At 38.6% G+C, this 17954-nt stretch overlaps 1 protein-coding gene across 6 annotated transcripts in view; it reads left to right on the forward strand.

The window, feature by feature from the left end:
- RAPGEF4 (Rap guanine nucleotide exchange factor 4) overlaps positions 1–17954 on the forward strand; it is a 223193-nt gene that overhangs the window by 183980 nt on the left and 21259 nt on the right. For 5 of the 6 annotated variants that reach the window (XM_043525449.1, XM_037912838.2, XM_037912835.2 and 2 more), the window contains 7 exons: positions 6233–6383; positions 7553–7641; positions 8181–8211; positions 8459–8537; positions 13203–13349; positions 14080–14177; positions 17438–17563. In XM_043525449.1, the coding sequence (XP_043381384.1) occupies positions 6233–6383; positions 7553–7641; positions 8181–8211; positions 8459–8537; positions 13203–13349; positions 14080–14177; positions 17438–17563 (721 nt within the window). Of the gene's footprint in view, positions 1–787; positions 3041–6232; positions 6384–7552; positions 7642–8180; positions 8212–8458; positions 8538–13202; positions 13350–14079; positions 14178–17437; positions 17564–17954 lie in introns of those variants that run through there. The other variant, XM_043525450.1, reaches the window with a different exon arrangement.

Consider the following 17954-nt stretch of genomic DNA (forward strand, 5'->3'; position numbering starts at 1 on the left):
TATTTCCCCATTAATGTACATATTCTATGGTTAAATGGCTTCTTACATTAGTAATTAGTCTGGCATCAAATGACCTTCCTATATTAGTAGATGAAACATCTTACTATTCATATAACAATGATATCAGGCAGTTATTATGATATCAGGCAGTTATTGCATTTAGATACAAAATATTTGCAAATATACATATTAAAAGAAGCTTATGCAACCTTAAGTATTTGAGAAACAACAAAGGTTTTCACCTTTAAGTGGAAACTTGAGTTTGAAGTAACCAGTTTCTTCTGTAAAACATTTCACACCATTTAAGAATGAATGAAGACTCTAATGTGTTTACAAAAGAAATCATTTTCAATTGGGATATTTCTAGAATTCTTTGTGTGGGTTAAACTCAGATTTTTCTTTGAAAAGTGGGGATTGGGGGTTGATATAAGCTCACTTTACCTGTAGATTTATTGCTTACTTTGGTAACACAATCCTGCATTCCTTTCACAATCAAGTTTCTTCCTAAAAGTATTGACATGGTTTGTCTGCTTGATGTTTGCTTGTCCTTGGGAGCTAGAAGCAGAAATCTTTTGGAATTTCTTTGATTATCTTTTAAAATTTTGTCACATAATTAGCTAAGCCAGGCATCTTGGTTATGACATTCTTATTGCTGTATCTTAATATTCATTAAAGATGCAAACAAGTTTGTCATGACTTAAAATAAAATTAGTACACTAATTTTATTGATATACATTTTGCATCAATATTGAGGTCTCCCGCCACAATGTGAACTTTCTTCTTGCAGATATTGCTCTCAGCAACACCAGTATTATTACTACATGGAGAAAATGAAGTTCACCATCCCTGAACCCACTAATTGAGAGTTAAACAAAAATCTGCATTATTATAGATAATTGTGACCGATCATCTTACTACACCTGTGGATATTGCTCACCATCACTCCATTAACCCACTTATTGCATCTTCTCTAACTCAGATTGTTATAGCTCTTTGGGGCAGGGGACTCTCTTTTACTATAAGTCTATAGAGTGCCTAACAGAATAGAGCTTCCACTCTGGTTGAATCATCCAGCCGCCATAATATAAACAATAATAATAATCTACAGCAAATTTTAACAAGCAGTGTGAGGAATCCTAAATTGTATCTGAATAAACAAAAAGAAAACTAAAACTTGCATTGTACAGCATTAAGCTGGAACAAATTACCATATTATCAATATCATGCACCTAAGAAAAAATGAAACAAACATTGATCAATATCTCATACCTCATTCAGTTCTGAAGGAGTCTGAGATAATGAAGGATTCACACTTTATCCGAAGACTTTAATCTGTGGAAAACAAGTCAACTGATTGGGAATGTAACAGGTGACTGGTTCTCTAAGGAGAGGCGGGACAGCTCCATCCATGACACACTTAGGTTGCCTCCCCAGGTGGAAAAAATTAGCAAAGTCATGTGACAGGCAGATCACGTGGCTCAATAGGGTCCTTGGGGATGCCAATAAAACTTCTGGAAATCCAGAAGACTCAAAGTGTGAATCCCTGAGAGTTGCCACTCAGTAAAAGCAGGGAGGCCTACAGGTTGTGACTGTGCAGAACCCGGGAAGGGCTGAAAGTTGAGCCTACCTTCCCAGCCAGAAAACAGCAGCTTCCCAAACAATACCCAATAACACTACTCCGTTTTTCTTTCGCATCCGTGTGTGTGTATGTGTTTGTACATGGGTACCAAAATATATGTATATTAATACACACACACAAGTAAACAAACGTTATATATGTAGGAAATGGGCTCAAGCCACAAACATTAAGGTCCAGGTATCCCAAAGTCAGGATTTGTTCATAATTGCAGTTTGGTTTGGACCATTTTTAATATGAATTGAATACAAAATCTTCAGGAAAACACACAGCTTTTAGAAGTTCTATGTTGGGGCCAGTCATGTTTGTTTCTCTCTCTTCATTTCTCAATTCTCTCTTCTCAAAAACTCTCACAAAATCTTCAGTCCAGAATGTGATCATGATGCAGGGATCTTGTTTCGAATATTACACCAGTGTCAACAGCTTCACTGACTTCCGCGCCTGAAGCACTTTACTGGCTTTACCAACAACTTAGTGACATAGTTTTCAGCAGATTGTTTAGAGTTTGCTCTTCAGTGCACAGATAAATTGTTGAGAACTCACGAGCATGGAGGGTGGTGTTTTTGATTTCACCTGATTCTGAGCCTCCAATGAAAAGTGTAAAGTAGCTGTAATCATCCGATCAAAACTGTGTCTCATGTAAACACAACAACAGTTTAGCCATTAGACCTTTATACTTACATTGGGCAGCTACAGAAAATACATTGTATGTTTTGTTAACTTTATTTACCATCATACCAACAAGAATTTACACTCCATCACAGTGACGCACATTGGCTTTACACAATTATTAGTTATTAGTGTAGTTAAATTTTGATTGTATAGATGGAAGAACAGACTCAAAACTTGCTACTGCTTCCTAGCAACGATATCTTATGTCAACATAACTGAGATCTAAGTACAGAGCTTTAACCATGTTGGTGTTAATTCATGTTTCACAATTAACTGCATATCTGACACTTACTTATTGCGAAAATACATAATATTGTGTTTCTGACTGCAAACTGTAATGCATCTACAACATGCAGAATTAGGAGGTTTTCACTAACTTGCACCATGATAACATTAATAAAGGAGCCATTGTGAGCCAAATTAAAAATAAGCAAATGAGCAGTAAAAATTACTGTTGCCTGTGGTGAGTCAGTTAATAAGTAGGTAAAAATATATGAAATAATAAGTGTTTGAAAGGTAGAAACAGCATGAGGAAAAAGACTCGGTGGAATGTTAAATTTGCTGCCTGAAACATTAGACCGCATAGCCTGCAATATATTATTTACTTCCTGTGATCCTCGGACTTACGCACTCGCATAAATAGGTTGACATGTTGTTTCCCTAGTCATGTTAAATCCATTCTAAACTAAATTAGAATGCAGATCTCTGTTCATACTCAAAAGCTTAGCAGTCATATAACTGTCCCAGTAATCCTAGTGAAATGTCTAATCTCTATGGGTATTTTTGGTCAGAGGGATATTAGAAAATTCCATGTTCATAAGCCTCTCTTTTTTCCAATTAATGCTTTATTCATATAATGCTTTATTATGAAAAAAAAACAAGAGCCCTTGGTGTCATTTTCAAATGAAAAGATTGAAATATAGACCTTTTGATTTCTAATGAAGAGTTTAAAGTCTCTTGGGTGAACTCTTGAAACAGTGTCCTGAATGAACCACAGTCTTTGGTTTGGCTGAAACAATGGAAATAAATGAATTCTTAAAGTTCACTATGTCCAGATTCATATCAAAGCTATCATATGTGGGGGAGGCCATGGCCAAAAATTCTTCCAAGGAAGGCAACTCCAAGTTACCACCACAATCATTCTCTCCCTAATTCACACACAAACATCCGTTTATTGGGAGCAATTTTTCCTCCCACAATTTATACTATTAACCTAAAATCAAGGAGAGGCAAGGCAAATTGCATGAAGGGTCTGATCCTGCTCCTACTGAAGACAATGATGAAATTCCTATTCAGTTCAACAGGAGCAGGATCTAGGAGGGCCAGGGGTCCAGTTGAAAAGGAACCTGACTGTCCAGTCAGATATACTGAGCAGACTCCCAAAGTCCGGTTACTGCGGGAGAGGGAAGCGGGGAGGCGCCAAGTCATCACCCATGCCATTGCAGGCCCCCACTTAGCCAGGGGTACCTCCTACCTGCATTAGGTGGCTGCAGCTCCTAGCCCCGGTTCTGCAGGCAAGTCTCTCCTGACCCATGCAGGGAGGGGGGAAGAAGGGAAAAGCAGTGAGCAATGGAGGGAGAGGGAAAGAGGAGCAAACAGGGACAGGGCCTCAGGAGGAAGGGGCAGGACAGGAGTGGGGCCTCTGGGCATGGGTGAGTCCTAGGAGGAAGGGGTGGGGCAGGGGCAGGTCCTTGGGGGGAAGGGAAGGTTCTGGAACTTGCTGGAGCGTCCAGTTTTTAAATATTACAAAGTTGGCAACCCTAGCAGGATCAGACCTGAATTAATGTCAGCAGAAGGATTATAATGGGGTGTACAGGCAATTTAAGATTTATGAGACCAGTACTACCCCATGCCAGGTTTTCAACAAAGGACGGTTGGGACAGGAAATGAGGTCACTGACGGAGAGAAAGAAGTCTTGGGAAAGCCATGTGGGCTGATGATGCTTTTGGTTTTAGTGCCCAGATTTGTATAATCAGAGGTGGGCTGGAACTTCCCTCTCCCTTCAGTGGTGAGAGATCAAGTTGGTTCTTGGTGGGTCCTGCCTGTGTGTCTGTCAGAACCAGGAGAGCACCACAGGCTTGGAAATGTAATCCTTAGGGCAGGATAGTAGTGCGAGCATGAGGGAAGGCCTGCTGGGATATAAGGAGACTGTATAAATCCTGCCTTTCTTAGAGGTAATAAACCAGGAGGCAAGCAAGCTGTCCTGATGGTCTCTCCCGTAAGGTATGGAAAAGTAGACCTCTCTGTATTTATTATGTGTGAAATTTGTTTTGCTTTGTAGTGATTCTGAGACAGACTCTTCTAATGAGATTCTGTGAGACCATGTAGATAGCTTCACTGCCTCCTCCCCCCCCCTTTTTTTTTTCCCTTCTGCAAATTGAAAAAAGCTTCCCTGGCCCCAAACTTCCAACCTGAAAAGGGAGCTTTTTCTGTTTACAAATTCCATGGACGTGCTTTCTATTTATTTATTTATGTATAGGGCCCCTTATGTGGCTAAGCAGCCTGAGATTAAGGTCAAGCTGAATGAAGCCTTTAAATAACATTCAGGCCAATTGAATTTACAGCGTACACAAATTATATACCATTATATACTGCACTTTACATTTGCGTTATTTGATCTAATCCTGCATGATATGACTCAATACAATATTTAAAAAAAATGTTTTCCTATACCTAGTCTGAGTGGGCCCAATTCTCCCCATTGGACATCTGCTCATTACCGTGGAGGTACACCAGAGGTGCATTGGCTTAATGTTACTAAAATAAAATCGTGATTCAGTAAATCTCTTGAACCTTCCTCCCTCTGGGTTGGTGAGAGGGTCCACAGGCCAATCCCCGCTCTCTAGTCTGCTCCCCATAGATTTGTAGAGGCATCAGTGCAGTCTTTTAAACAAGCCCAGTGTTCTTTATATTACAGTTGTAGGTACAGGAGTGAGCACTTCAGAGGTTTGCTGTCCTTTGTGATACTTACAAGACATGTGCACACAGGAACTGTGCTTTGGTGCAGTTTGTTTATCTTTATCTTTTTCTACATTTTTTTTCCTTTCCAAAAAAAGTTTTTGCATCTAATTTCCATGTTTTTGCAATTAAAAATTTAAAAAAGTAAAGCCACCCTTTGTTAAATATGTAGCTTTATATTTTATTGTTTATGGTGTTAAATGCATGTCACAACGTGCTGTGCACAGGATATGATGCGCAGCTAAGTTATGTGACAGAGTCGAGACTTCCTGAATGACTGTAGCCAAATCAGTTAATTCCTCTATGCCTCAGTTCCTCATCTATAAAATGGGCATTTTTCCTTTCTTCTACCCTTTGTCTGTTTTGATTGTAAACTCTTCAGAGAAAGGACTATCTTTCAACAGATGTCTGTATAGCATCTAGCACAAGGGGCTCCAACTCAGTTGGGATTCCTGGGAGTATTGTAATAAAATTAGAAATAAGAGTAATAATACCAAAGATTTACTGCATGTAAACAGGTGGTAAAATCTCCTGCAGATAGAGGCTGAAATAATTTGTAACCAAAAAGGGGGGGAAAGTTTTTATTCTTTTATTTCCATGATTCCTTCTTATTCTACCAGAAGAACAGGACTGAATGTTCTCTTTAGATGAAATGATTCACCATCTTTTCCCTGGCTCTTAAGTGTCATCTCTCTTGCTCCATTATAAAGCTGTGACAAGCAGTCTGATTGTGATTCTTGATACATTCCTTAGAAAATGCCCTCTGTTGTTTCATGAACAGTGCTACTGAGAGGCTTCATTATACCTTTACAATATGGTAAGAAACAAAAACGGTCTGTAAATCTGACCCTCCAACCTCACTGATCATGAAATTCCTGCTGGAAAGCCCCTGAAAATAATAGTTTCCTCAGTTCTTACTGTATTGGATATTTTAACTAGTAAATATTTTCCTTGACACCTTGGCACTTACCATGCCCAGCCTTCCCAAGGTTCAGAGCAGGAGAAAATGGATTATGCGCTTAATAATAAAAGGCGAGTCCTCCGACTGGTTCTACAGTGGGCTGCTTCGTATGGAGATCTGCTGCAAGAGGATGAAGCAGCAGTAGCCTTTCTGGAGGTACAGTGGGATTGCTATTATATCATTATACTGAAGAGCAGCTACCGAAGAGGGTTTGCATCAGTCCACTTCACAACCTTTAGAATTCTGTTGACAAGTATGTAGATGCCATAGATCATTTTAAAGTGCAAAGCTCTCTTTGTGTTTTCTTTCTCAGTTTTGGCTGCAGAGTACACACGTGATTGGTTTTTATTTTAATGCACAACACTTACAGAGCCAGCAGGTACAAATCCTTGCCGTGTGGGTATTTGTAAGATGCTCTGTCGCGCAGCGAAGAGGGCTCTGACAATAGCGGGACCATTGTAGTTCTGCTGTGCAGCGGTGAGAGGCAGGATTTTGCCAAGGGAGAATAGACCCTCTGCATGCCACAAAGGTCTTCCGAAACCCTGTCATGTAGATGGTTTGTTTGAATCTTGTTGGGATGTGCCAGGGAGGGGCTAGAGGATCTGTCACGATGTGACGCCAAAGACCACTCTGTCCCCAACTGAGGCTGCCCTGCAGCCACACTGGCTGCTGTAGACTGGAGTCCTTGCCTCCAGGGTCCCTGCCTATCTCCCATACACACGGCCCAGCTACAGCATTTGACCCATAACAGTGTCAATTGTTATGAAGATTGTAAACTCTTTGGGGGCAGGTACCATGCCTTTGTTTTTGCTCTGCAGTGCACAGTACATTTGGAGTGTCATATAAGGAATAACAACAACAACAACAAAAGTGAGATTGCTCCTTTAAAACAAAATGACCTAACTGTAACAGTGTTCCATTGCATTATGTATAAAATTACCTATGTTACCACATTATTTGTGAAAAAATAATGAATTCCATAATCTTTCTCTGTGATCTTCTAAAAATGTGGAGTATGGGCTTTGGCAGGGCAGTCTTAATGAGAAAAAGCACTTCCACATCTGTCTCACATTTTTACCATTATGCTTCCTTCCTGTTTGTGCAGTTTTAATTTAAATCAGCTGGAGTTACACAAATAGAAGGGATACAGGAATAGGCCAGAATTTGAGTGTTGTGGGGCATCTTATTGTTCCCTTATTCACTAAACTGGGTCTTACTCTTAGTAATCAGTAAACTAGCATATGTAAGCTCACTAATCCTTTATCCTTTTAGGTACAACTCGTCTATTGTTTCATTGTTCAAAGACTGTTCTGTATCATTTACAGGAATTTTATGTATCTGTATCAGATGATGCAAGAATTATTACAGCACTGAAAGAGCAACTCTCAGAGCTAGAGAAGACTGTAAAACAAATGTAAGGTCTTTCCTTTTTCGGTTCATTTTACAACTAAATACCCAGTGAAAAATGTCTGTCTTAGAGCTGGCTGGAAAATGTTCCCCAAGTCCATAGGAAGCTTTCAAGATGGCTGCTATCAAAGAAAAATGCTTCCATGCATGCATGTTCAGACAAGCATATGTGACACTTTTTCTCTCTATGAACATTCTTGTGAATACCAAATTCACTCACAAACGTTCACAGAAAGAATATGAAAGGAATTGTAAATTCCACTGAAGCAAAGAGATCAGCCTAGATGATCTAATTGTTCCATCTGGCCTTAAATTCTATGAAGCTATGAACAAAATTGCAAATTAATATTTGTGTACAATTTTTGCAATATTTGCCCAATCCTAGTTTAGACTATGATAATCTTTCTTTATTTTCTTAGTATAAAACATATATGAATACCTAAATACAATAGTATGGAGAGTGGTCAATGTCTAAACTGATATATTGTAGGGAATATCGTCCAAAATAAATTTAATGACACAGTGTGCTTTTTCTGCTTTCTATAGTTCGGAAGAAACTAAGGCACCACAAAAGAAGGTAAATGGACTTTATTTGGCAATCTTCTAAAACAAAGGCTTCGCTTTAAGACTTACATTCTTTCCTCTTCAGTAACATATAATTTATTAGAACAACACATATTGAAATATTTTCAAGAATTAAACTGCAAGTTTATTTGTGTTACTTTCTCACCTGGATCTTTGATACAGTATGTCTAATTAGATGTACTCCATGTTTCTTCTTGCATTTATGATTATGGGGTTTTTTGTTTGTTTGTTTCTGGCAGCACAAAATACTTTTGCAGCAGTTTAACACAACTGATGACAGAGCACAAAAACGCCAGCCGATCAGGGGAAGTGACGAAAGTAAGTATATGCATACAGGGGTTTGCGGCACTCTGTTTTCTGATGTTTGTAATAAATTTATCACTCCTGAGGCAGAGATCAAAATAAACATAAGTATCCACAATTTACAAATCTGGGGCAAAAACATGTTTGCATTTCTTCACCTAACATGGTGCTTAGTCACTGATTTTAATAGAACTTCCTCAGACCCAAAAATACACTCCTTTAAAATAATTAATAAACAAAGTAGTTTAAAAAACAGCACTAGTAATATGTAGGTGTGTAGTACATGTGCAATGAGTGATCTGTAACACACATGACATTGGGGCCTTTAATCCCCACTAGTTACACACGGGTGTAACTCTGTAGATTTCATTGGAGTTACATTGTCATAAAATGTGTGTAAATAGAATGGAGAGGCAGGCTTTGGATCTCTGGCCTATAACAGGAAGGCCTATTAAATAGAAGCTTTAGTTTGCTCGCATGAACCATTTTGTCTTTAGTTTGACTCCCATGCAGCGTTGAAGATAAAATTTACATCGATGCCTCAGACTGAGACTTTCAGCTCTACTCACTTTTCAGACTTTCTTTTTACCTTGGGCTGGAGATGCTCCTCTGTGTGGAGGCATATTGGAGACCTGGCTCTGTGATTTATCCATTATAACCAAAGATATTTTAAAAATCCCATAAATCCTGTCCCAGCTGTTAGTCAACATTTCAAATGGGTGTTAAAATGTATCTTCACAATAAAAGCTGCCCCAGCTTCGAACCCAGCATTGTTCTGTCAGTCAAGGGACACTTTGGATTACTGTATGAACAATAATAGTAAAAATACAGCCACATGCAAGGTTGTACATCTAGGATCAAAAAAAATTGACTTATAGAATGGGAGACTGTGCCTTGGAAAGCAGTGATCTGAAAAGGACGTCGTTGTTGGTAAGCAAGTGAATGTGAGGTCCCAGTGTGAAGCTACAGCAAAAAAGGGGTGCCACAATCCTTAGCTGTATAAGGTGAAGAATATTAAGGAGGTGGCATTAGATCTGTATATGACATTAGCGAGACTACTGCTGAAACATTGTACCCAGTTCTGGTATCCAAACTTTAGAATGGATGCCGAAAAGTTGAAGAGGGCTCAGAGAAGACCTACAAGAGTAACTCATGGTCTGGAAACCATGCCTTGCAGTGAGAAACTTAGAGTTCAGTCTATTTAGTTTATGGAAGAGAAGTTTGAGGTGACTTGATGATGGTCTATTAGTACCTACACAAGGAGCAGTTATCTGATATTAGAGGACTATTTAATCTATCAGACAAAAACACAGCAAGATCCAATGGCTGGAATTTGAAGTCAGCAATATTCAGACTGGAAATGAGATACAAGTTTTTAGCAGTGTGGATAATTACCTATTGATACAGGTTACTAAAGGATATGGTCAATTCTCCATCACTTGGAGCCTTTAAATCAAGACTGGATAAAAAATGTGTTCTAGCCCATCAATTGACTGGATTTGCTGCAGGAATTACCAGGAGAAATTATGTAGCTTGTTTCATACAGGAGGTCAGGTTATATAATCATAATGGTCCCTTCTGGCCTTAAAATCCATTTATGAGTAATGACATTTATAATTATGAATGCTAAGGTTAAAGTAATCAAATCTCATGGCTGAAGGTATTTGCTGATTGCCACAGAGAACACTAAGGAATTCCCTCCTGCCCATGTCCAGCACTGCCAGTTGGCTAGGTGCATTATTGATAAAAGGGAGTTGCCTTCCTGTGAAGTAGGAGTGGGCACTGCAGGAGCCAGGATCACATACGTAATGGATCAACAACTTGATCTCATTTGTCTGTGTTGCCTCCTTACTGAAGTCAATAGAGCTACCCCAATTTACCCCAGCTGAGGATATGACCCTTCATATTTTTCCTATGGCTCCTCTGCTATATATGCTTAGCCTGAAGTAGTTTGCATTCTCTGTGGTGTTGTATTCAACTCTGCCCAGGACTCTCATTTGGATAATGGGCAAAGGAATTCCATAAGAAATTTCAAAATACAAAAATTACTTTTTCAAAATAAAAAATGGAATAAAACGGTTGCCAGGTAAGTGTTGTAGTTCAGTTTTGTTTCATATTCCATGAATGGTGTGAGTGAGACAGAGCCTGATGTGTGGACAGTTATAATAGCCGCACAGCGGCAAGAATGACTGTGCAGAGTAAAAAGTGGGGCTCCTCAATGGTGGAGCTGTGCATCTTGCACTTCCAGCAGAAGCGCTAAAGCACCCCAGGAACAGCACTAACTGGCACCTTTGGCATGAACCTACACTGCAGCTGAGGCACGCTTAGCACTGCTCAGGAAGAATGGGTGTAAAGGTGTCCTTAAATCACCTTGTATCCCCCCAGTCTTCGGATGTATCTGCACCAATCCAGCCCCTGGGTGCAACTCAGAAGAATTTACAGCCTGAACTAAGTTGCACCAGCTGCTTATGGCCCTAAGTGCCATTACGGCAGCTAAGGATCAGAAGAGCTTAGAGACATCTTGGCCATGCCGCCTTTCCTCAGCCATGCTTCAGGCACTGGTCTCCTGATTGTATGTATAAGAGCCCACAGGGCAGTGCTGTGCCAGCTGAAGGCCCCTGTCCTCTGGAAGCTGGTTAAGCTGGCTTTAGGGCACTTTGCCCTGGGACAGTGGGCCATGGCTGCCGTATTGCAGTCTAGCTCTGGGTTTTGGCTTTTGCACTTCTAAAACTATATTAACATGGTCTCCCTCTTCTTTTGCCCTCCTTTAGATCTGCACGTCCTTGACCAAATATCAGCTGCCTCTCCCTTTCCAGCATGAAAAATCACAATAAGGAGATACTAGGCTCCTCAAATTTTGGTGGGATCGGGTTCCCCCCCCCAAAAATTGAAAAGCAGGGACCCCATTCTGTCTTTCCCCCAGCTAACTGCACACCTCACTCTTCCCCCGCATTAGCCTCCTTCACAACATTGCAAGGTAGTTACATGCCAGATATGCTAAACATTCGTATGCCCCTTTATGCTTCGGCCACCATTCCAGAGGACAAGCTTCCGTGCTGATGATGCTTGTTAAAAAAATTATGCATTAATTAAAATTGTTACGGAACTCCTTGGGGGAGAATCGTATGTCTCCTGCTCTGTTTTACACGCATTTTGCCATATATTTCATGCTATAGCAGTCTCGGATGATGACCCAGCACATGTTCGTTTTAAGAACACCTTCACTGAAGATTTGACAAAGAAGGTGCCAATGTGACATTTCTAAAGATAACTACAGCACTCAACCGAATGTTTAAGAATCTGAAGTGCCTTCCAAAATCTGAGAGGGACAAGGTGTGGAGCATGCTTTCAGAAGTCTTAAAAAAGCAACACTCTGATGTGGAAACTACAGAACCCGAACCACCAAAAAAGAAAATCAACCATCTGCTGGTGGCATCTGACTCAGATGATGAAAATGAACATGTGTTGGTCGACAATTGGATTATTATCAAGCAAATCCCATCACCAGCATGGACGCATGTCTTCTGGAATGGTGGTTGAATCATGAAGGGTCATATGAATCTTTAGCACATCTGGCACGTAAATATCTTGTGATGCCGGCTACAACAGTGCCACACAAATGCCTGTTCTCACTTTCAGGTGACATTGTAAACAAGAAACCGGCAGCATTATCTCCTACAAATGTAAACAAACTTGTTTGTCTGAGCGATTGGCTGAACAAGAAGTAGAATTGAGTGGACTCATAGGCGCTAAAGTTTTCCATTGTTTTATTTTTGAATTAAGTTATTTTTTGTACATAATTCTAAGTTCATATACATCATTGTTCTAAGTTTTGTACTTCAGTTGTAAATTCAACTTTCGTGATAAAGAGATTGCTCTACAGTACTTGTATTAGGTGAATTGAAAAATATTATTTCTTTTCTTTTTTACAATGGAAATATTGTAATAAAAAATAAATATAAAGTGAGAACTGTACACTTTGTATTCTGTGTTGTAACTGAAATCAGTAAATTTGAAAATCTCCAAAAATATTTAAATAAATTCTATTATATTATTGTTTAACAGCACAATTAATCATGATTAATTTTTTTAATTGCTTGACAGCCCTAATTTTTTACAATTGTGTATTTGTTGTGAGGGCATTTCCCCTCATTTTCCGAAACATTCTTGATTTTTCAATAACACATTTAAATATTAAAAAAAGGGGACTAGAACAAATGCAATGCAACTTAAATTAAGCTTTGATTTTGATCATGAATCTCTTATCAAATCTGGTTTTGTAAATACAGTATGTAAACTCTTTATATTCTATGTAGAGCATTCATTGCCAATTTTTCTTAACTTCTGACAAAATAAAAATCACTTATTAAATATTTGACTATCCTGTGGCTTGAAAGTTAAGGAAACGCCAAGTGATACTGCCTTTTATGAATAATATGGTAACACTGGAATTTCTGATATCCTATAATTTGCTAGAAGTTCCTGCAAATCAGTCATTGCAATTAGTCAAACTTTAGAATAATTAGCAATCTTGGAGCTGCAGTACCAAATAAAGTTGTTGCGATCTGCTAGTGTTTGTTATATCTGTGAGCAATGCGTTATTGAAGTATAGCAAGTAATTTGCACAGTAAACTGCATTCGCTTATGTACGGCAGTCACAATGCACTCTTTTGTCTTTAGTTCTGTTTAAGGTATACTGTATCGACCACACCTACACTACTATCCGCGTGCCAGTGATGGCCTCTGTTAAGGAAGTGATCAGTGCGGTAGCAGATAAACTGGGTTCTGGAGAAGGCTTGATCATAGTAAAGATGAGTTCAGGCGGAGGTATGGTTTTTGCATGATCTTTAATGCTTCTCATTTAAAACGAAGCACAAAACCAATACTAGTTTGGTAAAGGCTATTCCAATAAATTTTAATACATGTTCAACTAGTATGAAAGTTCTTTCTTAGGCGCAAATCCTGTTCCATGTTTTTGCAGTTGCAGCATTTTTTGTTTCAGAAGTGGGTGGCAGGCAGCCTTCTTAGCATACACTGGGAGAGTGACTCATAAATCAGCTGATCAGCTCTTCTTTACCTGTGATCTGCACCTCAGTTTTTAGGACTGCCACGATGAGGGCTGAGTACAGTTGCCCGAGGGCCTGGTGGAATGCACTTACTTACTGACTTTCAGTCCGTTTTGGAATAAGAACAGCTATTTAATCTCTCTCTGCCCAGAGAATGGTGATCTGTGTCCTTAATTATTGTTGGGTTTTGGTGCTGTGGTAGATTCTCAAGGTTGCTGTTGTGCATGATCCCTGACTCTGGTTTTTCAGTCTGTGGGGTTAGGATTCCATATCCCAGATCGATGGGAGTTTCATCTGAGCTTTGCTCTTTTATATATTGATGTCACTTTTCTTCAGTCAGTGGGTTCTTACAGTCATCTACCTTGTATCTAAGGCATTCGCTACACTCATTCAAGTAATGCACATATCTTACTAATTTTTTGTTGTTGTTAGGTCGCTGCTGTTAATTCCACATGCATTTAATAGGCAATCATATGCTTTCATTTTTATAGAAAAGGTGGTGCTCAAACCTAATGATGGTTCAGCATTTACGACTCTCAGTGTTAATGGACGTCTGTTCGCTTGCCCACGAGACCAGTTTGATTCCCTGGTATGTATGTATACTGTTCTCAGCATTGCAAATCAGAGAGCTTCTTTCGAACTTAACTTTCCAGATACAGTAAAAGCTTTGTTATCTTGCATGTTGAGGAACGGGGGGTGCAAGTTACTCAAAAATTCCGGCTAACTAAGAGTTATACTTACCAATGGAACACCAATTTTCAAAGAATTAGAATACAATAAAAACGAATAAAGAATAAAATAGTATACAGGAAATTACCAATCCAGGAGTAGTACTGCACTGCAGAGAGGTTGGTTTCTTGAAGCGCTTAGGTGTATACTGGTAAAGTTTTCTATACAGTAGGTTATCTTATAACATTACGTATCACTAGGTGCAGTGCATGGCGTACAGCTAGATCACTAAAAATACACAACACTAAAACTATAGTGAACATAATTTAATCTTTCTTTGACGATTCAGAAGGCATTTCAGGATCTTGCCATGCCTCAGGGTCATCATTATCAATAGCAATTATCATTGTAGATGTAGAAGGTGTAGGAGATTGGGCTGAATCAGTAATGACCCTATGACACATCTTGGAAACTGCTTTTTTGAATAAATCCCTGATATCAGCTTGCTTACTTGTCTTCTGCCTCTTTTGCATAAAAATAGAATGCAGAATGTTCAATTGCATAACTTCCTGGGCAGTATACTAGTCCCGGTTACTAGACTGAAGATTTGTATTGGGAGATATCAGAAATGCAGGTTAATAGAGCTTTCTGTTCGATCAAGTGCCGGATAACACAGCTTTTACTGTATTTTGAACACTAGCTCAAAAGTTTCTTGCCCCATTCTGTCTTTTGAATGTTTTAGCTCATCTGAGAGATTCAAAGGTAAAATTTTGTCACAGTGCTGTGGGAAGAGCGCCCTTATCAAAATTCAGGGTAATAGTATCACGTCTTAAACTAGGGCAAAAATTGTTCTCTTATCCACACAGCAGATTTTGACTCCAATATTCTAAATGGAAGTAAGCATGTAGGCTTACTACATATTATAACCCAGATCTGATTATAGAATTCTCTTCTCCCGACCCCCCATTCCCGTATATATAAAAGTTAGATGTTATCAATTAAAATATTATACAGACTTGATTTATGCAGTAAGTGCTTTAAACCCATCTCTGCCTGACCCCCCAAATACTGTATCAAAATCACAGATGATTCTAACTTGAATCACAGAAAATATTCTAAGTAGAAAGTCTGGTTTTCCTTAAGTAAAATTATTCATAAGTGCTTACTTGTTCATACAGTAACTTTAACAATGTCCATGGGGCCTGCTTTTATGGAGTTTGATTTTTTGTTCCTTTTACTTCATTAAAAACAACTGTCATTGCCAAGCCATGTCAGCATAAACTCTATTACTCCAGACCTCCTGTATGCTTTTAACAAGTTACTTAGTATGTATGCCTTTTTTCGTTTCTAGATATTGCAAAATCTGAGTTTTGCTTCCGCTTTAGATTTAGAAACGAAGTTGTAAATTTTCAGTCCTTGGCTGCCTTTTCTATCTTTGCTATCTCCACTCAGCATGGACTGTATATGTCAAATACACTTTATTGTACCATTCAAATGTGACAAGGTCCCAATCCTGTGATGTGCTGACTGTCCTCAGCTCCTGTTGGCTTCAGGAGGAATAGAGGACATTACGCATCTTATAGTTGCTTCTCAGCTCTCCATAAAAGAAGTCTACATATTGACCATTCCTGTAGTATTCTGAAGAATGGTGTTAACAACTAGCAGAATCCCACAAAATGAAACACCTTTTACTGTTTAAGAATGCACTTTCTAATTTGTGAATTTGTTGATGTTTTGCCTGGCAAGCCCCTTGTGAAAATAAGGGGGTTATTCTGGAATGGATGAATTTACAAATATCTTGTGTGTCTAAGTCTAAATGTTTCTTCTCCAGCCTTGGAAAATGTATTTAGGGCCAGCTGCTTGTAATGGTAACACAGTAATGTGTTGTGATAATCTCTGACTGGGAACAAAAACCTATTTCACTTTGTGCAAAAGTTACTCTTTCCTGAAGGTAAAAATGAAAAGCTAGGCTTGTAGGGCCACAATGCCAGTAGTGTCTTGCAAATTATTTTGGATCGGTTTGATGTGATTGTGTCATTATGTTGTTTGTGATGCAAGTTTATCCTAGAGAACAAAAAGTAGCAACTCTAGCAGAAATAAATTTACTATATACTTATGTATTACTTAGGGGCCTGCTAGTATATTAATCCAGAGAGCTCTATTTATTTTTTTAAATTTTGCAGCCATAATTTCTTTTGTAAATGCAGAAGAATGTAGTAATCTTAACTTTTTTGTTCGGAAATATAGTCTGTGGAAATATGGGGCCTCATCTTGCAGCCCTGGTTCAGGTTAGACTCAGAATGTGACCTGTTCTGTTGACAGCACATTTTTCTATCATAATCTTCAACATATTAGATTAGGGTCATTTAAAAATTAAACACAGTGTGGAGGAATTTGTAGAAGAAATTGTAAGTGAACGACACTGCCCTCTCCTGGAAGCAAAAGCAATTTAAAATGTAGGTTCACAGGAAGCACTGTTTCAGAAGTCCCAGGATGTGTTTACAAGGTGCATGTGAATTGGCCACAGGTATATTGTTTGGCAATTGAATAATTTTTGTATGGATGGTTTAGAGTGTTTGGCCCTAATATATACAGTAGATGACTCCAAACATGGAATCATCCCAGCAAACATTTTAAATAGATTTAGTTTAAGAATTATTTGTGTTCTGTGCAAAACGGCAGCTCACGTCTTTTGTTAGGTTATATGAAAATCTGTTTAAAAATTAATACTTTAATCACTCAAAGGAATGTATTCTGTGAACACTTAAAACTCCCAATAACACAACTGGGAGTTATACCATCACAAATGTCCGATAATGATCCCAGGACTGGAATATAGTGAATGTATACTGAAAGAGAAAGTATGAGATGACTTATTAGATTGTTACAACTTTCTAAATTATAATAAAGGAAATAATTCACATCATTAAAATCTATTCGTTGCAAAAACATTAGGCTTGTATGTTGTGGTTCGGATCCTTGTGCATGTAGAAATGGGAATTGATAATAGAGGCTTTATTGCTACCTATAGTTGAAAGCAGACTGCAGTTCCACTGTATGAAACCCCCTTCAGAAATTGGTGACATTGGAAAAAAAAATCAGGAGTTCTGCAGAGGACGAAGCACTGGTGGTGCAATTTAGCACTTTGAAATATTCTTGTGTCATTATTTTTATTCACAGACACCACTGCCAGAACAAGAAGGCCCGTCGGCTGGAACTGTAGGAACTTTTGAACTCATGAGCTCCAAAGACCTAGCCTACCAGATGACAATTTATGACTGGGAGCTCTTCAACTGTGTGCATGAGGTATGGGGAATCTAAATAGCATCTCAGTATTTATTATTAAACATTTAGTGTAGATACAGATATTGTTTGCCAGATTTTCTCTGAGTTTAACTTGTAGAACCTTAGCAGCTGCAAGCCTTGAAACTATTAAATATTATTCCAGCCACAGCAAAAATATAAAGTATATAAAAGAAATGTCGCCTAATAGTGCATTCTATATTGAATTACTTTGATATGTCTCCTTGAGGGTATTAAACTGTTACTACCTAGTCTATATTTATGCTTTTAATGTGCCTTAGTGGTTGTCTACTGAATTTGCAATGCAAGCTGAATTCTTGCCAGCTGTATCATGCACACATTTACTGCACAGCAAGTTTCAAGCTTGAATAATTTAGAAACCAATAGTGACGTC

Source organism: Chelonia mydas, chromosome 11, assembly GCF_015237465.2.
Source record: "Chelonia mydas isolate rCheMyd1 chromosome 11, rCheMyd1.pri.v2, whole genome shotgun sequence".
NCBI lineage: Eukaryota > Metazoa > Chordata > Testudines > Cheloniidae > Chelonia > Chelonia mydas.